We start from the raw sequence: 21,213 nt of genomic DNA, 5'->3' as shown, positions 1-21,213 counted from the left end.
GCGTCGCGTCCAGTTTAAACGCCTGCAGCGCCGCCACCAGGACTGGAGCGGAACTGCAGCGCCCCAGAGGTTAGCTGGCATACTGCCTGACACCACAGCAGCTGTTGCTTACAACTCATGGGGCTCCAGGGGACGCTGAATTAAACGAAATGAAACGTATGGACCACATTATTGAACGTTAACTCACCAATATATATTTATATCACTCACCGTAAATGGCCTACAGGGCTGATATATAAAGGCAAATCACTGTCAAAATCTGCGAGCAAAAGTCCCTCTTATTTGATCTTATCTTATATTCCTATGACCCACACAAATGTATATATGTAGAATCACATCATTAAAAAGAAAGATGAACTACCACAACAAGCTTGTGTGTGGAAACGTGCACTTTAAAATATGTCATTTTACATTTAGCTAATTACCACCAGGTCATCCTGGTTCAACCATATAAAGCACTCTTTTTTAAAGTGCTGCATACAACATAAACATACATTTGTGTCATTGTTGTTGATATGTGACTTCATTTCCTCTACTGGATCTGCTGTGGAAGAATATTCAGATCAGTCAACAGTCTTCAGACACTTCCCGTAGATATCTGGTGAAATGATGCACGCCTCCCCAAAGCACGCAGCTGTAATGTGGTAATGGTTTGTTTGTCAGAGTAACCTTTTAAAACTCTTTTTAAAATTATATATTTACACCTTTGCAAGGATATAATTGGATACGTATTAGATTATATAATAAAACACTGAGTCTGACAGACTGTTGTCTGTGTATTAAAATATGTGCTGGACATATATAAAGCATGTCTATGTTTATCTTTATATAATTGTATATGTCTATCTTGACAAATGCACGTCATAACGCTGAGGTGGCAGTTTAACTGGAGCAGCACGTCCGCGTGTCATCCAAGAGACGAGAGAGAACTTCTGCTCCTGTCTCCAGGCTTGAGGAACCCTCGTCTGTGGCGGGAGACGTCGGCCAATCACGGGTCAGTACAGAGAGAGGGCCTTCCTATTGGCTGCTGCACGAACGCAAATGAGCGCGCGCGACCTGGAAACCGGATTCGTCCTGCAGGTGAAGGTTGCTATGCCAACAGCTGCACGGTCCGTGTACGTTTTGTTAGTTTGTTTTTTCGTTTCATTCCAGTTACGGAATACGGAAATAACGTGGTGTTTTATATTCCGTTTGAAACAAGAAACGGAAAACCACTACCGTATTCCGTTTCTGTCTGAAAGCAAAAACGACAGAACGGAAGTGCTTAAAATTTAAGTCAAAATAAAAGCCCGTGATATATATTCGTATTTATGATGCGAACACATAGCAGGGTAACGTTAGAAGAATGTTAATTAGTCAATATAAATATTAAATTAGGTTTATTTATTTATTATTTATATTGATTAATTAATATTATTCGAACGTTACCCTGCTTTGTGTTCGCATCATAGAACACTGTAAATACGAATATATCACTGGCTTTTATTTTGACTTTCATTTTAAGCACTTCCGTTCGGTCGTTTTTGGTTTTAGACAGAAACGGAATACGGAAGTGTTTTTCCGTTTCTGGTTTCAAACGGAATACAAAAAAACACGTTATTTCCGTATTTTGAATGGAACTAAAAAACAAACCATCAAAACGTACACGGACCCTCCTCACACCTGGAGAGAAAACGTTCCTAATAGACAACCTTCTGCTCCCGGGAGTCACAGCTAGCCACCGCTAGCATAAGGTTAATTTACTTGCTTCATTTAGCTTCCGGTGGGAGGGGCTTAGGACAGAGAGGAGATATGTTTTTATGTATAGTATTTTAAAAAAGGAATCTGCCAACCATGAGGAACCACTGGAACTTAACTATATTACATTAAAGATAATATTTTGGCAAATGACCCCAGCTTTAACTGCATGTGGCTCAGAGGTCAAACCAACAACCTGCTGGCAGGAATGAAAGAACTCAAAGTGAAAAGTTACTATAGAAACTAAACTTAAGGTCAGTTCATGAGCTCTGAAACAGGAGCAGACTGCGGAGGAGAAACAGTTTCATCACTTTATTACAGTAAATGAGTCCATATTATACAGAACATACACAGAACATAGTCTCTCTCTCTTTCCATCACTCACGGGGCAGGGTGACCGTGACACCAAAGTGAACAGCTCTGGAGGAAAGACTAACTTATTAGAAGAGGAGCAGTGATCTCCCTCAGTCACAACTGGGTTTCAGAGAACTTCGAAACACAAGCAAAAAGCACAACGTGAGGCTCGAGGCTCGTTTTGAATCTGCTCAGTGTAAGACGAACAGTTTACGCATCCGACTCCACACCGTGTGTCCTGCTGGCTCCTGAGGACAGACGGGAGGAGGGGCTTGTACAACAGAAGGGTTCCCAAAAGAAAATGACTTGTTTCACTAAACTTGCACTAGTAATGACCAACAGCTCCCTCTGGTGAAGAATCTGCAGCGCGTAGATTTGGAGTCCCATAAAAGTCTCATTGCTATCCACGAAACCATCTGCAGCTTTTTGCTTTACATTATAGGTGGAAAATGTTCTAGTTCACTTGAGCAAGCAACATATTTTGTTTTACAGGAAGAAAAGCCGATTGGATTTTGTCAAAAATACAAATATAGATTTATTTTAAAGAAAAAATAATCATATATTGATAAATTGCTGCACAATAGGACCAGGGACGTGATCTCAAAGAGTGAAAAGAGGCTTTAATCCATCTTCTAGACTTTAAACGGTGCTTTATAGAAAAAAAGACACGCTCTGTTCCATGAAATCATAAAAAAAGTAAAACAAAACATCGTTTCAGACAGTTTGCATTTATTATACGGTGAGGATCAACATTAGACGGAGACGAGCAGTTTGGAGAGCGGCGTCACGCAGACATGACATTCAGCTCTCTAGAGGGGTTACATCATGTTTAAGAGAGTATACGTTTCCATCCAGAGAACAGAGAGAAGCATCTTGGGATAGAACCCTTGAAATATTCACTCAGCGGTGAAGACGTACGCGAACAGGGAGGACGGCTGAGTGACAACGCTGCTAACAGCTACTTTACACTTTCACTGGACCAGAGGGGTGGGGGGGGGGGGGGGAGAGAGAGAGAGAGAGAGAGCATCAACAAACATGAGGCTGATTTTTCTTTTTTTCCCCATTGCAGTATATTTACATTTGTGAAAAAAATAAAATTATTTACAAAAAACAAAAATGGACAAACTATAAGACCGCTTCACCGGCGGGATGAGGAGGAGAGATAAGATATAAACAACTCTGTCGTAAAAAGTAAAAAGATGAAAATAAAAATCAGTGGTATTTACACGTGCGAACAGAGGGGGAGAGCGAGGGGATTAGAGGCGGGGCCCAACAGGCCCGGCGCTTCAGATTCCTCCCGCCGGGTCACACCTGTTCATGGCCACAGACGGCCTGACGGCTCCGAGTGCGACCGCCCGGCAGGAGGCAGAATGAGCCCCTGAGGGCCGGCAGGTGAGCGTTAGGGGGGGAAGAGGATGAAAGATGCTCTCCACTCTCCTCGTATAAAATCAATGTGAATGTGCCCGATGTGGTGGCATGAACAGAGAGAAAACACAAACATGGTGCCGTGTGGAAACTGCAGGTGGAAGCATGGAGCAATAGTATCACTATACTACTCACGTTCAAGTGGTCTGTACTGATCACTACACATCTGGATTACAGGGGTGTCAAACACTGGCTGTTCAGAAAACGGTGAAATAATACATTGTCCCGTGACCCCAAGATGACCTTGACCCCCAACGAATCTCTCTTTTCCAACTCCTTTCCAAGATGGAAGGACAAGGGAGTGCACAAACAGGAAGTTCCCCCGCTGGACGACCCTTCACAGGAAGCCTTCCCTCCTGCGTTCACGTCGAGTTCCCTCAGAGATATTTGGGTTTTCAGACAGAGATCCTCCAGATCGCTCAAGAAGCCGCGACGCCATTTCAAAGCCCTCTTCGGTGGAAATCAACTCTCATCCGATTCACGTCTCCAAATAAACACTAATAAATACATTTACATTAAGCCCCACCCCCCTCGTTGAGTTTAAGAGAAGTCTCTCGGGAGGACCGACATTCACTCGACGCCCAAAGCGTTTCCTCGGAGCTTCAGCCGAGGACCTTCTGATTGGATGGCGCTCCGCCGCTGGACTTCAGGGGATCTGACAGCGTTCAGAGCGTTGTGAAAGGAACACTAAAGGTGGAGAGGAGCTTGTTGTTTTCTGTATGACTACATGTCAACAGACCCTATAGGGAACTGTAAAGGAAGCCATTCAGAGGGTTTTTTCTGAGTGACTCACGGGGACTTAGGAGATGCTCCAGTATGGAGGGAGCGAGTCCTGCAGTGAGCCGGGTCAACTCGATGCACGGCCACTCAGCGGGCTCGCATCAGACGAGTCTCACAGCATCACGGAACAGAGAAACACATCGTTTCCGGTTTGTTTGCGCGTCTCGAGGGTCCGGCCGGATCCACGTCTCCACCGATGATCTTTTGGGTGAGCAGCAAGTCAGGCTTTGAGCAGTAAGTCAGGCTTTGAGCATTAAGTTAGGCTTTCTGCACTCAGACACCACAGTCTTCCCACGATCCTCTTTCCGACTCCCAGTCCAGTTTCAGCTCTCGGCAGATTAAAAAAACATTGAGCAGTCTCGCTCAATACTGGACCGATGTCAACAAAATCTGATATATATATTTGTCCAAATCAACATGATAAAATAGGGCCCGGGTTTAAAGTAACCATTGTTACCACATTTTAATACTGGCCGCAGCTTTAAAATGTGTCATTTATCTTTAAAACTATTTTTAAGACTTTTTAAACGAAGCAACTGCCCCGATTCAAACGTTTTCTTTTCGTGAACGACATGAACGTTTGTCTTAAGTCTCAAATGAAAAAAACAAAAGCAAAAAATAAAATACAAATCAAGCCACATTTTGGTGGCGCACACCTTTGGACTCAGAACAGCGCCCCCCCCCCCCCACACACACAGTGATCTACACTCACTCATCTCCAGCAGTGAAGGCTGTCGTTTGGTTTAAAAAGGGGCTGGATTTGTTATTTTCTCCAGCAAGTGAATTCTGGGTAAACTTTCCTTCAGAAGCATTGAAGGCCGTGATACAGAAGCTCTAGTTTCTTAGACGTCGCGGTGACCTGGGACAGCAGTTCCAGAGCACTGATGTTTTTGATCTAATCGTGAACTACTGACCGGCTGCTAGGACAACGAGCAAAGCGGCGCACCGAGCGGCATCCAGTGAGGTACTAATATTTACACGATACGACAATTGGAATTAGTTTGCTCCGTTTCAAAAGGCTCGTTTTCTAGATCCGCTTCGAGCAGAGCTGCACGATCTCTTCGCAACGCACAGGTCGACACCAAGACTGGAGGTGAAGAAGAAGAGCAGGAGTTCCTCCGGGTGTCGCCGCTGCCCTCCGGGAGGATGGCGTAGGAAAGAGCCCCAACACAAATCACTGAAATACCTAACAGACATCTTTATACGACAACTGTGGCCATGTAGGGGAGCCGTGTTCTACGGGGAACATTTCACGCCTTTACCAGGCAAAGCTCTAGATGAGGAAACAAGGCGAACAGGTGAAAGTCTGTATGAGGTAAGTCGAGGAAACACCTGACACCGATGAGGTTTTCTACTCTGTGACTCGAGCGTGGAGGATTCATCAAACCCTCCAACGTCAGGCTGGGTGAAACCACATGGCTGGAGGATGAAGGAATGCATCATCCCAGCATCCGTTACCCTGACGACCTACAGGGGGCGCCCTCTGATCTCAGGCAGTGTCCAGTTCAGATTAAAAGGAAAACAATTAAGGATATAAAAAAAGAAAATAAACTCTGGTGACAAAATGTTTTGAGACCACACGATGCGTTCTAGTCAAATAAATTAAAACACAATTATAAAGAAGAAAAAAGTTGATTAAAAAAAAGGTTATATTACAGAGGACCAGCCCCAACTATTGAACCTTCAGACCACCTGAGCAGCAGCGAGACAACCGTGTGTGTGTGTGTGTAACAATCACCTGACAGTTTCGACTGCTGTCAGCTGAAGAGATAATGTGTGTATGTTCAATACAGTTACTGTACAAAACTGATCATCTAGAGGAGAGCAAGCAGCATGGAGGAGAGCAGTAGAGTGCGTGTGTGTGTGTGTGTGTGTGTGTGTGTGTGTGTGTGGATAAGGGTGAGGCTCGCAGGTGAGAAGCTGCTTCAGATGCTGTTAAGAGATCCTGGTACTGAACTGTGTTGAGACGAATCAGAACCATCTGAAGGACAGAAGAGACAACAAAGGACTGTCAGAGGTATACAAACACAGGACAGTCAAAGGTAAACAAACGAACAACCTTTTTTCACAAGAAGCCTTAGTTTAAGTAAATACTGATTTCTGGATGAATTTGGATTCTCTTGAGGGCTGCGAGGTTTACCATTTAAATAAAAATACAATCGTTTATTTCCTTTTGGTTTGAATTGTGTGTTTTCTGCCAATAGAAGGCAAAAAGCCTTAAAGCTCGCAATCCGCTCAGAGAGAGAGGTAACGGGAAGGTCCACAAAATAAAATCATCCTCAAAGAAAACTATGAACAATGCTTATTTAATATATTATACAGAACTGCACATTTTCAAATCAATTTAAAATGAAAAGCATAAAGCAGTTAGTTCCAGACTAGAATAGTTATCTTGGAGGAATATTAGAACAAAGAAAACTAGAAAGAGCACTCGGTAGAGCGCATACCTTCGCATATCACAAGATTGGGCATTGAATTATGAACATGTTGGCATTAGTTGCATGCCAATTGGACAACAATGTATCGTGCTATGGTAAAAAAAGAGTTTGACCTTTCCATGATCTTGACCTTGACCCGATTGATCCCAAAATCTAATCAAATGGTCCCCGGATAATAAACAATCACCCCACCAAATTTTATGCGATTCAAGAACATTTTGACCTGTTCATGACCTTTGACCTTGACCTTTGACCCGATCGATCCCAAAATCTAATCAACTGGTCCCCGGATAATAAACAATCATCCCACCAAATTTCATGCGATTCGGTTCAATACTTTTTGAGTTTTGCGAATAACACACATACAAATAAATAAATAAATACACGGCGATCAAAACATAAACTTCCGGCATTTTCAATGCGAAGGTAACAATGTACTTTTGACACAGAAATTAAATAAATAGAGACTTTCTCTCCCTAGCCATTGACTCCAAAATAAATGTTCGAAGTTAACTTAATTCAACATTTTTACTTGTAATGTCTGAATTTCTTTAGTAATGATCTTCATTTGAACATGTTTGTGGTGATATTGACCATAACACTGACACCGTGACCAGAGCAGCTCCTCACCGTGGGTGGAAGCAGCCGTGTGAGAGCGAGCGTGAGGAGGAATGAGGCTGGAGTTCAGCTGCGGCTGGATGGACAGCTCTGCAGAGCATAGGAGAGTTTAGAGTCACCAGGAGCCCTGAACCAGGAGGACCCTCCTCTTCACAAAGAACCACGACACGTCACCGGATTGTGTTTAGCAAAACCATCGAGCCCTACGGCAACACACCTGAACAATCAACCACCAAAACACACCTTTACTCTCATCTGTAGAGCTATTTATTAATCTAGATAGTTGTGGTCCATCAGAATCCACCTGTTGAATGTACTGAGACGCAAAAGGAGGCAACTACCTGTGGTCTACGTGTGCGTCTACCTGTGGTCTACGTGTGCATCTACGCGTGGTCTACCTGTGCGTCTACCTGTGGTCTACGTGTGGTCTACGCATGAGTCTACCAGAGGCCTACGTGTGTGTGTGTGTGTCTACCTGTGGCCTACGTGTAGTCTACCTGTGTGGTCTACGTGTGCGTCTACGTGTGCGTCTACGTGTGGTCTACGTGTGTAGCGTCTACCTGTGTTCTACGTGTGGTCTACGTGTGGCCTACGTGTGCGTCTACGTGTGGTCTACGTGTATTCTACTTGTGGTCTACCTGTGGTCTACCTGTGGCCTACGTGTATTCTACTTGTGGTCTACCTGTGGTCTACCTGTGGTCTACGTGTATTCTACTTGTGGTCTACCTGTGCGGCTACTTGTGGTCTACGTGTATTCTACTTGTGGTCTACCTGTGGTCTACGTGTGGTCTACGTGTATTCTACTTGTGGTCTACCTGTGGCCTACGTGTATTCTACTTGTGGTCTACCCGTGTGTCTACCTGTGTCTACGTGTATTCTACTTGTGGTCTACCTGTGGTGCTGAAGTTGAAGAGCATGGGCAGGTCTCTGCCGCTGGGCAGTCTGGTGTTGGGCTGGCGCAGCTCGTCGAAGAAGGCGTGTGAGCAGGCCTCTAGGGGGGAGAAGCGAGAGGCCGGCGTGTACTCCAGCAGCCGGGAGCACAGGGCGATGGCCTCGGGGGGGGTGCGGGGCTTAAACACCTGAGACCAGAGTCCAATGGTCAATAATCATGTTCACCATCTCCACAGCTTCATCATGACATCATTTCATTTGAGCGCACACGGTGGAGGACTTCAAGGAGAGAGAAACACAAAGAAACCTGAAAGGAGTTCAATAAAAAACTATTGCCTGAGCTTTTGGAGGAGGAAGCTGTAAAGCTTCGTAGTGGATGCTAAAGAGACCCTTTTACTTCTGTACTCTGAAAGTGTCACAGGGTTAATCGACTCTCAGCAGGAGGGCACTGAAGCACTGAAGCACTTCAACTGGCAAATTGAAATAGGCTGTGTGGGCAGCAGCAGGTCCACAGGTGTTCTTTAGTTCTGGTGCCATGTCCCTCACTGTCTGGAACAAATACCTTTATCCATGTAGAAGTTGTCTCATACCCGATGGAGTGTTGTAAACATTTGACTTTTTGACACTCATGTCAGACAGCACAGGCCGTGAGCAAACCGGCTGCCCTCAGGTGAGCTCACCTTGGTCCAGGGATGAGCTTTGATCTGAGGAAACTTGAATTCTGTGTAGTTTGGGTTCATCTCTCGGATTTGTTCCCTTGTCGGCGTTCCTAGCACCTGAGAACAGATATAGGAGTATGAGCAGTATTCTACACACACATATAAACGACCGGTCAAAAGTTTGGGGTCATCCAGACAGTTTTATGTTTGCCATGAAAACTCTACTTTTATTTATCAAATTGCAAAATGAATATAAAATATAGTCAAGACATTGACATGGCTTGACAAAATTATTTTTATTGTAAATATTAATGTAGTCTCAAAGGAAGGCCAGTTTTATAGCTTCTCTCAGCAGCATAACTGTTTTCAGCTGCGCTCACATAAAAAGGGTCTTCAAGGGTTTTCTACCCCTCCGCTAGTCTTCTAAGGCGATAACACAATGTACCACTAGAACACTGGAGATGGGCCTCTACACACCTCTGGAGAGACTTCATTAAACACCAGAGAATAGTTATTTACCACATTAACTATGTAGAGAGTAATTATGATTCATTTAATGTTATCTACATTGAAAAAACAGTGCTTTACTTTGAACAATAAGAACATATCTAAGTGACCCCAAACTTTTGAACCGTAGTGTATACATCGGTGTGATTATTTAAGCAAACCCACTCCTATAATCTCCAGTGAAAAGAGGAGTTACAAGTGAACCTCCGATCCCTTCAGCAGCCCAACGAGACGCCTCATAAAACGCACTCACCTTGATAATCTCGACGAGCTGGTCCACCCCGCTGTCCCCGGGGAAGATGGGCTGTCCCAGCAGCAGCTCCGCCAGGACGCAGCCCGCTGACCAGATGTCGATGTTGGCTGTGTAGTCCGTGGCACCGAAAATGAGCTCTGGGGCGCGATAATACCGAGAGCAGATATACGACACGTTGGGCTCTCCACGGACCAGCTGCTTGGCGCTGGGGACAAGAAACAAGATCAAAATGACGAAGATGGCAACAAAGACGGGCGAAGATCCGAGGGGACGGAGGCGTGAACTATTGTGCTTCCTGACAGTTTGTTTATTCCTCTCCCACCAGACCACAGACGTGTTTAACCTGCCAGTGTCAACAGCAATGATCCCACTTGTGTTGCATAAGTAATTCACTTAATGACAACATGATTAACGTGTCAGGTGTTTATAAAGCGGCTGCAGAGATGCACTCGTGATCAACAGGCTGTGTGTAACTTGCTGCTCAGCACCTCTCAAAGGGTCACAGGTCGGATTTGAACCTTTCTTTACAAGAAACTTCATGTGGGTTTTCTGGGGTGACAAGACAAAGAAAACTGAATCTACACCGCTGCAACATTTTGGATTTGAAGTCGACGGCAGTGCTAAACTCGTCAGGTATTCGCTCTCTACTTGTGGGCCGATCGGTTGTCAGGAAACTACCTTAGAGGAGAATTAGCGCCACCAAGTGGACCAATTAACATGTTCATCAACCAGATGAAGAAAATTCCAATTCAAAGTTCGCTTCTCGCAAAGCACGGTCAAAACGCCCGGATGTGACTTGATCCTCTCACTTTACCCAGGATGCATCAGAGGAGACTTGTGCCTACTCTGGCCAGCCGATATCCCAGAATGCATTTCACTAGCAACCGGATACAGTAGCGGAGGAGAAAATAAACTACTGACAGATGACTTTTAATAAATATGACTGTTGTTGAGTCACGGAATGTAATTTTATGATGCTTTCAGACGAGAAGTTAATAGTTTAAAAATCAAATCTGTGGAGGTTTGTTATGATTCAGACTAAAAAATATGCATCAACAATTTCGTAGATTTGAGGTCGTGCATGCGGGACCAGTGAGCTCCGCAGCGCCGGGCGGTCAGCGCTCAGTGCGGCCGCCGAGAACAGCCTGATGTCTGCAGTCCAAAAGTACACGTCTGTACTTGGTATCGGTCTCATTCCGCTCCATCGGGGAGCGGTTGCGGAGTCAAGTGACACGTGGTGATCCCATCGAGTACGCCGGTCGGGCGTTTGGCTCCCGATCAACTAGTTTAAATGTTCACACCGGCCCAACCCGAGACAACAAGGGTAAAGAAGTAGGTCTGCCAAATTGAATACAGACCCATGATGTCACTGGGGAATTCAGCCCATCAGATAGTATCTGAACACCCGATAGAGAACACAGACCGGCTCGATGCACACGAGACGTCGCTCCTTCGATCAGCTCACCTGCCAAAGTCACACAGCTTGAGGATGGCAGTTTCTGGGTCGACGAGCAGGTTTTGGGGCTTGATATCTCTGTGGCACACGCCCTGGGAATGGATGTATGCCAGACTACGAAACAACTGGTACATGTACACCTGAGGAGGACACGGCATGAGAAGTGTTTGAATGGCCAAGAAAACCCAGACACAACTAGAATATCAAAGAGTTTCAAAGATGTCCTTTTGTGAACAACCCATTCCAAAAAACTATATTGGTGAGCATTTACAAAACAGACGTGAAAAGGTAAAAGGTTACCTTCACATATATGATAGGAATGATGCTCTTGGCCTTGTTAAAATGCCTGGCGACCCTGTAGACCGTCTCAGGGACAAAGTCCAGCACCAGGTTCAGATACACTTCATCCTTCTGCACAGCACAGAGACAGAGGAGTTAAAACATGTAGGATTTAATATATATCTGCCCTACATATTATTATAGAACACATGCAACACACACTGTGTTGATGTACATGTTGAATATCTACTCAACTAAAAATAAACAAGGAATACATAAACAGGATCTTGTTTCCAGTAATAAAATCTAAAATCACACGTTTCTTTATTTGCCAGGACTGGACCGCTTCCCTTTTCTCCGGGTCATTTTATGCACACACATAAGTTCCTCCGTTTTACGGCACTCTCCTAAAACTGTGGTGCAGCGAGTTCATATGTTGACGTAGCTACAGTCAGCTTGACCGTAAAAGCGTATTTAAATGTTCCGCGAGTACAGAGGAGGCACCGAACAGGTACCTTCTCTCCACTGGAGTAGAAGAAGTAGCGTAGCCGCACGATGTTGCAGTGGTCCAGCTTCCTCATGATCTGCAGTTCCCGATTCTGAGAAACACGCGAGCGAAGGTGGGAATCAAGAAAACAAACCAAAGAGAATACATTTTAAACACGACAGGGAAACCTTGCACACACACGTTTACTTATTTCAACAGCAACAACAACGCCTGAACCAGGAGCAGCTGAGAGGAACCGGCGCATTACCTTGAACCTCTTGTCCTGCAGGACCTTCTTGATGGCCACCATCTCCTGGCTGTCGATGAGGCGGGCCTGGTACACCACGCCAAACGACCCGTTGCCGATCACCTGAGGTTTCCCCAAAAGAGGAAGTACAGACACGGTGAGTCCAGCTACACATGGGGAGAGGGGAGTTGATGGTTTAAGTTCACTTTTTAAAGTGGTGCCACCACCTGCTTGAAGTGGGTCAAAGCCTCATCACATGCGAGGGAAAGGACCGACATCGCTTGTATGCATTTTATGTTTGTCATATATTATATAGGTGGAGGCTTCAAATAAGCCCAGTTGGCTTTTTGTCTCTTCCTGCACTGGGACATTCATTTATCTGTTATCATGCTGTCGTTTTATTGTTTGAATTGTGCAAAATAAATAAATATAGTTTCATTACCGTATATTCATGTAATAAATATACTTAAATAAATTCGATGTCAATCTGCTTGACTATAAATAATAATTAATCAGAGTTATAACTCTACTTCCTCCGCTGAGTGATCAATTCAACCAGACGAGTCACTATAACTCACTCCAAGAGGTTTCATACAACACCTTGACAACCTTCAGCAGACATGGGGAACGTGTTTCTGATAAGTCAGGACAATAAAACATATTGTTTTTAAAGCGCAATAAATGAATTTGGGCTAACTATTACAGACACATCAAGTAACCTGAGAAGTGATGAAAGGAAACCACCAGAAGGACCTTCAAAAAGAAGGTAGAAACAGGTATGCCCGCTGAATCCAGGACAATCTTAGCGCGTGTCACTGCATGAGCCTCTTACCGACACAGATATGTCACATCATGTTCAGACCAGAGACAAGACGGCTGGCAGAAAGTAATCTAGAACGTCACCGTTTAAAAAGCCATAAAGCTCAGCACCTGACAAAGTATTCACGGAGCTACTGGTATTGATCATCAACTCCAGTCAGATATATTGCAGTCATCTGGCGTAATGAGGTGATAAGTCTGAGTTACAGTAGCAGACGAGGTCATAAAGTTGGAAAGGACAGGGCGTCCTCCTGGTGACACCCAGAGGTGTCCCTAGCTCACCTTGATGTCGGTGTAGGAGACTTCATGTGGGCGGTCCGGCCCCTGGCCCGGCGTGGCCACGACTGTCGTCACCTTCCCGCTGTCTCCTAGGAAACAAGCGACAAAAAGGGGTCCGTGTTAGAACAGGGGGATACAAAAATCAGTGTTGGGACTCAGAAGGTGCCGCAGCCGGTCATTCGGTGGTCGCTTTATTGAGAAGAAATAGATTAAGATGCAAGACGAGATTACATGAGGTTATGAAACCAAAACAATAGCCCCCCCGACAGTCCGCCCAGGACCCCGCGCTGCAGCGAGCCTCAGCGTGTGGGCGGTCTGGAGATCCAGTTTAATGACAGCCTGGTGAACGGATGTAAACGCCGCCTCCAGGGAAGGAGAGGCAGAGTTCATATTCAAGACACTGACTAAAGCAGAGAATGAACACAAAAACAGGCCAACGGCTTCTTTTGTCCCGATCCACTGTTTCTAGTGACAGCGGCCCTCAATACGAGGGTTAGTTTGTTACACCGTCTTATCGCAACACACGAGAATCGAGAGGATGGAACAAATTATTTTATTATACATAATTATGGCCACTAGCATTCACTACTTTAGTCACATGACTCCACTGAAGTCGACTCGTCAATCCTCTTAACCGATGACTTTTAGTGGACAGCTCGAGTGACAACCCGTCAACACCAACACCCTGCTACACTCTATACCACTAATCTGCATAGCAACACCGTTTTACTTCACCCTTTAAAAAAGTCCCTGCTCTTTCAGTCGGTCTATGGCGTCGTACGTCATCAGAGTGGAGCTCAGTGGGGGAGCGGTCCTCCCGTAACCACGCGGTAGCCGGTTGGATCCCCGCTCTCCCCATTAGTTGCATGTTGAAGTGCCCTTGAGCAAGGCACTGAAGCCCCAGCTGCTTCACTGCAGCCCACTCCTTAATAAAATATGGCGGTGATAAATGAGAAGTGTACATTTCTTTCTTAAGAAACAGTGACACCTGGTTCAAGTCAGTGGACGTATTAGCGTGTAGTTTTTGCGGTTAAAACATTGAACACTGGAAGTGGCAGCTCAAATACAATTGCTGAAAGGAAGAAGTTGAACTCTCAGTGCTGAAAGAAGTGGGAGAACATGAGAAGACAGGGAAAACCGTGGAGAATACAGGGTTTTTCCTGGGTCAAAATAGGTCTTCGGTGCTCCCATCTATTCATGCAGTCGGGCTGTTGAGTGAGTGATCAGCAGCTGGCCGCTCTCTCAAGTCGCGCACCTCATAGTTGCGTATTGATCAGACAAGAAGACACGCTTATCAACTCCAGTGTTTCCCCTACAATAACAGGGTGAAATCTGACTGACCTGAACCCCCCCCCCCCCCCCCCAGTGGTGTAGTGGTCCCTGGAGAAGTGGGTAGCCTATACTCGCGCAAAGTAGAGTTGTTGACCGGGGGGGGCTAGTGAGTTTTTTTTTTTTACTGGAGCACACTCCGGGGCCAGGCCTAAAGCAGCTCGGGATAAACGCCCTGTTTTATAAATAATGCGCACCAAGCACCAGCGGTGATTGAGAAGTGGGTATACGCAATGCTGACTGAAAAATAAGTGAGTATACGCCGTATACCTGCGTATACCCTGGACTACACCATATTCGCTGACATGCACCTGATGAACACAGTTTTTATTTTATTTTTTTCATCGCAGACTTTTTTTTGACTTAGGCGCTCGGGAAAACGGCTTAGGCGCACACCCAAATTTTCTCTATGCAGGAAAAACCCTGGAATAGGAGCCTAAAAGTTAGTTTTGGTTGTCATGTGTCGCTGACCTGAGGGTGAAACGTCAGTTCAAGAGATACAGACGAGTCAACTGCCACCGGACTCATAAACCACCATCGTTTGCAGATATATTTCAGTAATTTAGACACAGATAATAATGTATAATCATAGCTAGTATTCCACTTAAATAACTAGAACGGGCACTCGGTAGAGCGCATACCTTCGCCGCAGCCACATTTTGGCATTAGTTGCATGCCAATTGGATAAAAATCAACCTCTCTATGGTAAAAAGATGTTGACCTTTTCATGACCTTGACCCGATCGATCCCAAAATCGAATCAAATGGTCCCCGGATAATAACCAATCATCCCACCAAATTGCATGCGATTTGGTTTAATACTTTTTGAGTTATGCGAGTAACACGCATACAAATAAACAAACGGCGATCAAAACATAACCTTCCGCATTTTCAATGTGAAGGTAATGAAGCTGTCTTTTGCCATGCGGCCGTCGTTGGGCTTCGTCTACAGACTCAGAGCTTTGTTGAGCAAACAAGACACGGCTCTTATCGATGTGGCTCGTTTACAGCCAGGACCGCACGCCCCGATGTTCCCGTACGTGCGTAACCACGACACGCACGGCGAGCCGTCCTCTGTAACTAAAGTGCGGCGGTCATTCAATCGCCCGGCCACGCCGGTGATATCAGTTACAGCTGAAACGGCGAGGCCTGCAGAGCGACCGGGTTGGTGAGTACACACTCGCGCTGGGCGCCAGGATAAAAGTAGGACAGGTGGTGACGGGACACGCGTACGCCGACGGCCACGCTGCTGCTCCTCTTACAGCGCTTTTTGCTGACTCATCAGTCGGCACGGCCGGAGGCATCGGGGCTCTTTCCCCTGCTGACGATCATTTCTTTACTGTATGAAATAAAAATGTGTGAGGGCAATACTCTGTCCTGATTAAAGGTGAGGCCTTACTCTGGCGTCGTCACCGTCTCTGTTTTCACCCGTTTCATTGAGTCTGAGCTCAGTTCGTGAGACGCTTCCTGTCATTCACAGAAGGAAACGCTCGTCTGCTGGAGGAAATAGTCCCTGAAAAACATAAATACCTCTGGTATTGGTAGAGGCAGAGCATTTCCAGCCAGGTTTTACACTGGAAACGTCTGTCTTAAAAGCGCAGAATACACACGGTCCCACCATCATCACAAGACAATGTGAAAGATAGAAAAGCCTGATTAACGCATTTACCAGCAGATTTTCAATAATGTCTTCATACAGAAAAAATGAAAAGCGCCTACACAAATTCATCATATTAAAGATAAGTAGCGTTATTAGAATCACATGACCGTTCTTATACGTGTGTGTGTATATATATATTCTTTCAGTCAACAGTTCCTGAATTTAACATAGAGGAATTGAGGCCTTCTTGTGATACCAACCATCCACATGTTGGGCATATGATTTTTTACGAACTTATTTTAAACCAGACAGCAAACAAAAAGAAAGTGTGGTGATGATGTCATCCACAGAGTGAATAATTAAGCATCTTTGAGTGTCTAGAAAAGCACTATATAAATGTGAAGTATGATTATTAATAGAAGTACAACCGCTTAGACACCAACCAAAGTAATAGTTTTTTTTGTGTGCAATATTAACAATAAAACTAAAAAAATGTAACACACTAATTTACTGTCTGTGGACCAACTCCAAAAGTGGAAACTAATGAAACCATCAATTCTATAGTTTTTGCCATTTTCTAAATGGAAATATTTCAGTGGAATAAAATCTGTAGAAAATGAAGCACTGTAAATAGGGGACAATGCCATCACAATTAAATGGGTCATTAAGCAGGAGGATAACAATCGTATCATCCATCTCCCACTTCTCTAAAGTGGCTGGTCAGTCGTGTCATCTCCTTGTTCAGGTTAACATTGTGCAACCTGCATCAAGTGAAGTTTAATCTAATATATGGTTCTTTGAAATAAGTTTAGAGAAATCATAGGTTAGGGCACTTATAAGCTAAATAGCTTCAGCCTCGACCCTTTCGGTCAGCCACTTTCTTCTTTTGTTGAATTTTGATTGTTGTATATATTGCTGATCGAAATAAACTAAACTAATCCCCAAAGGTAGTACCAAGAAACCACATTATGAAGTCTCTGACTTGTAAAAAGTAGTACTTAATACAAATTTATCTTCAAACATCCTCTCGTTATTCATAATAACAGATTACTGGTTGATATGGCAACACAGCATCCTTAATTCTCCATGTCCAAGTATAATTGCACCAGTGATTTTAAATGTCAAATCACATCATTCTCACACATAAAGGGCTAACGGGGTTAATCCTGCCTCTTGAAACAGCCTCCAGGTCTCCAGAATCTGACAACACGGCATCAAACTTCTTGACCAGCTGAGGGCAACATGTGGGGCTTTGAGGGCAACATGTGGGGCGTTGAGGGCAACATGTGGGGCGTTGAGGGCAACATGTGGGGCTTTGAGGGCAACATGTGGGGCTGTGAGGGCAACATGTGGGGCGTTGAGGGCAACATGTGGGGCTGTGAGGGCAACATGTGGGGCTTTGAGGGCAACATGTGGGGCGTTGAGGGCAACATGTGGGGCGTTGAGGGCAACATGTGGGGCTGTGAGGGCAACATGTGGGGCTGTGAGGGCAACATGTGGGGCTGTGAGGGCAACATGTGGGGCTGTGAGGGCAACATGTGGGGCGTTGAGGGCAACATGTGGGGCGTTGAGGGCAACATGTGGGGCTTTGAGGGCAACATGTGGGGCTTTGAGGGCAACATGTGGGGCGTTGAGGGCAACATGTGGGGCGTTGAGGGCAACATGTGGGGCGTTGAGGGCAACATGTGGGGCGTTGAGGGCAACATGTGGGGCTTTGAGGGCAACATGTGGGGCGTTGAGGGCAACATGTGGGGCTTTGAGGGCAACATGTGGGGCTTTGAGGGCAACATGTGGGGCTTTGAGGGCAACATGTGGGGCGTTGAGGGCAACATGTGGGGCTGTGAGGGCAACATGTGGGGCGTTGAGGGCAACATGTGGGGCGTTGAGGGCAACATGTGGGGCGTTGAGGGCAACATGTGGGGCGTTGAGGGCAACATGTGGGGCGTTGAGGGCAACATGTGGGGCGTTGAGGGCAACATGTGGGGCTTTGAGGGCAACATGTGGGGCTTTGAGGGCAACATGTGGGGCGTTGAGGGCAACATGTGGGGCTGTGAGGGCAACATGTGGGGCTTTGAGGGCAACATGTGGGGCTTTGAGGGCAACATGTGGGGCTTTGAGGGCAACATGTGGGGCTTTGAGGGCAACATGTGGGGCTTTGAGGGCAACATGTGGGGCTTTGAGGGCAACATGTGGGGCTTTGAGGGCAACATGTGGGGCGTTGAGGGCAACATGTGGGGCTTTGAGGGCAACATGTGGGGCTGTGAGGGCAACATGTGGGGCTTTGAGGGCAACATGTGGGGCTTTGAGGGCAACATGTGGGGCTTTGAGGGCAACATGTGGGGCTTTGAGGGCAACATGTGGGGCTTTGAGGGCAACATGTGGGGCTTTGAGGGCAACATGTGGGGCTTTGAGGGCAACATGTGGGGCTTTGAGGGCAACATGTGGGGCTTTGAGGGCAACATGTGGGGCTTTGAGGGCCTCCTGCGGTGTTGCCAAAGCACGGAGAGGAGACAACATTGGTCACGCTGCTTTGAACTACAAGTGACCTCACAGTTGGGCTCTAATATTAACTGCCTGCTAATGGATGATACGGTTTGGACGCGCACACACACACACACACACACACACACACTAAAGAGGCATACTATGACTCCATCTCAGAGGAAACCTGCTCCATGGCCACCCGGACCGCCCAGCTCGTGTCCTCGATACGCATCACTCGCATCCTCCAGGCGTCGGCCACCTGCTGCTAAAGCTTTTGCCCCACAGGTGACCTTGGTTGAAAAAAGGCAACTTTCCGCCCTGACCCTCCTCCAGGCTGGTAGCTGATGTCGCACTCTTAACGACACCCACGAACCCAAAAGACCCCCTGAATGCACCGCTCGGGTGTTTTCGGTCCAGCTTTAGCCACAAAGAACAACGGAGCCCCCGTTTTACTGCTCGCTCACATTGACCACCGTGGAATAAAAACAGGTCGTCGCGGTGTAATTCATCGCGAGTGAATCAGAATTATTCGTTCAATATGGGTGACGTAACCCTGGGTTACAGTGATGACCCGCCAGCTGCTTAGTTTGACATCGTTAGGGCTGAATAACGTTCCGCCCGTCGGCCGAACGGGAAACTAGTAACATACAAAACAAGTGGCTAACATTAGCATGCTAGCTGGTTAGCACGCTAGCGAGTTGGTTAGCACCACCACATGAGCAATAACGACTTTACTCCGGATTATAAAATATAACACTGGCTGGTATTTTTTAGGTAAAACGACATAACATTATATGTTGGATCGGAAGCCACCAATAAAGAGATGGGAGGTAATTCTGACTTACTGGCGAGCTTGAGGTTCGAGCATCCCGACGAGCTGCTGCCGGAGGCCTGCGGGACCCCGGACTTTCCTGTGCTGCTCCCCACGGCAGCGGCTGATCCGGTGGACGCAGCGGCGAGTCCTGGAACACCTGGCGGCTCAGCAAACGAGCTGGTCCTGGGCCGCCCGCTGCCGCTCATATCTCTGTGCAGGGTTCAGGGTTGGTTCTTCGCCTATGTTCACAGCTAATTGACTATTAATTATGGAGACCCGGCAGCGAATAATCGTGGAAAAGACACACCGAGAAATTCCGCTCCCGTTGCCGCCGGCTGTCTGGGCTGATAGCTGTTGCTAGACACCTAGAAACAGACTCGCAATGCCACCTGGGAGATGGAGTCCGGAGGAGCTGTTGCTCAGGTTTGCTGCGCAGGCTTTAACGAACCAAGACGACTACAAATTCAAAATGTCTTAATGTAGACCGAGGAAAGAGAAACGCTCACAATTTAGTACCATAAAAATAAAAGACTAAACAGTTTAGCTTTTACATAAATCCACAGAATTTGGCACAACCTAATGCTACATATATTATGTTGTACATTACAGTAGTGTAGCTGGCCCATTAAGCAATTTGTAACCTAATTGTATACACTAATTGGTATTTGTTCTGCTTGTAAAACTACATTAACCAATACAAGAAACAATAATAAAAAACATTTTCTTCTTCAAAAAGACACTTGGTGGGAGATTCAGCATTGTGATATTGCTTATATTTGTTTGGGGTGAAATCGTCGTTGGACCCTCTGCAATTTGCTTACCAGCCTCATGTGGGAGTGGACGACGCCATCATCTACCTGCTGCAACGAGCTCAGTCGCACCTGGATGGAACCGGTGTCTCTGTGAGAGTCACTTTCTTTGACTTCTCCAGTGCATTTAACACCATCCAGCCACTGCTGCTGAGTGAGAAGCTGCGGGTGGCCGGTGTGGACGCGTCCACCATCTCCTGGATCACTGACTACCTCACAGGCAGACCACAGTTTGTCAGAATGGGCCGTGTGCTGTCTGGAACGGTGGTCAGTGATGTTGAGCCCCACAGGAACTGTTCTGTCTCCTTCCTCTTCACCCTGTACACCAGTGACTTCCAGTACAACACGGAGTCATGCCATCTGCAGAAGTACTCTGATGATTCTGCAGTGGTCGGGTGTATTAGGGATGGACGGGAGGAGGAGTACAGGGCAGTGGTGAGTGACTTTGTAAAGTGGGCCGATGAGAACCACCTGCGGCTGAACGTGGCCAAGACCAGAGAGATGGTGGTGGACTTCAGGAGGAAGGCGACAGCTCCTACACCTCTGAGTGTCCTGGGAGTGGGCGTGGACATGGTGGAGGAGTACAAGTACCTGGGCGTCTCCATCGACAGCCGACTGAACTGGAAGGCCAACATCAACGCTGTGTACAAGAGGATGAGTCGACTCTTTTTCCTGAGAAAGCTTCGATCCTTCAACGTGTGCAGCAAGATGCTGGAGTTATTCTACCAGTCGGTTGTGGCCAGTGTGCTGCACTTTGCCATTGTCTGCTGGGGAGCAGCATCGGAGCCGGTGACACCAGCCGTCTTAACAAACTGGTTAGGAAGGCTGGCTCCATCATCGGCTGCCAGCTGGAGCTCCTGGAACAGGTGGTGGAGAGGAGGACGTTGAAGAAACTTGTGTCCATATTGGACAACCCGGACCACCCTCTCCACCACCTCCTACAGGGATA

At 46.4% G+C, this 21,213-nt stretch overlaps 1 protein-coding gene across 1 annotated transcript; it reads right to left on the bottom strand.

Moving 5' to 3' along the window:
• Positions 1 to 2,034: 2,034 nt before the first annotated feature.
• gsk3aa (glycogen synthase kinase 3 alpha a) lies at positions 2,035 to 19,803 on the bottom strand. Its single transcript, XM_056416209.1, has 11 exons — positions 19,487 to 19,803; positions 13,233 to 13,318; positions 12,153 to 12,254; positions 11,913 to 11,996; positions 11,419 to 11,529; positions 11,128 to 11,258; positions 9,663 to 9,867; positions 8,924 to 9,019; positions 8,245 to 8,431; positions 7,365 to 7,442; positions 2,035 to 6,277 (listed from the first exon to the last, which is right to left on the bottom strand). The coding sequence occupies exons 1-11, from the start codon at positions 19,659 to 19,661 to the stop codon at positions 6,222 to 6,224; spliced, it is 1,311 nt and encodes a 436-aa protein (XP_056272184.1). The 5' UTR covers positions 19,662 to 19,803; the 3' UTR covers positions 2,035 to 6,221.
• Between the last annotated feature and the right edge of the window lie 1,410 nt (positions 19,804 to 21,213).

This window comes from Pseudoliparis swirei, chromosome 1 (genome assembly GCF_029220125.1).
Source record: "Pseudoliparis swirei isolate HS2019 ecotype Mariana Trench chromosome 1, NWPU_hadal_v1, whole genome shotgun sequence".
Classification (NCBI taxonomy): Eukaryota; Metazoa; Chordata; class Actinopteri; order Perciformes; family Liparidae; genus Pseudoliparis; species Pseudoliparis swirei.
This window is presented reverse-complemented; position numbering and strand designations above follow the sequence as displayed.

Excerpts from the sequence above, each read along its gene's own strand:
- gsk3aa (XM_056416209.1), bottom strand. The coding sequence starts at position 19,661 with ATGAGCGGCAGCGGGCGGCCCAGGACCAGCTCGTTTGCTGAGCCGCCA. Across the intron at positions 12,255-13,232 it reads TCTCCTACACCGACATCAAG|GTGATCGGCAACGGGTCGTT; the intron begins GTGAGCTAGGGA and ends GGGAAACCTCAG. Across the intron at positions 6,278-7,364 it reads CACGGCTGCTTCCACCCACG|ATGGTTCTGATTCGTCTCAA; the intron begins GTGAGGAGCTGC and ends TCTGTCCTTCAG.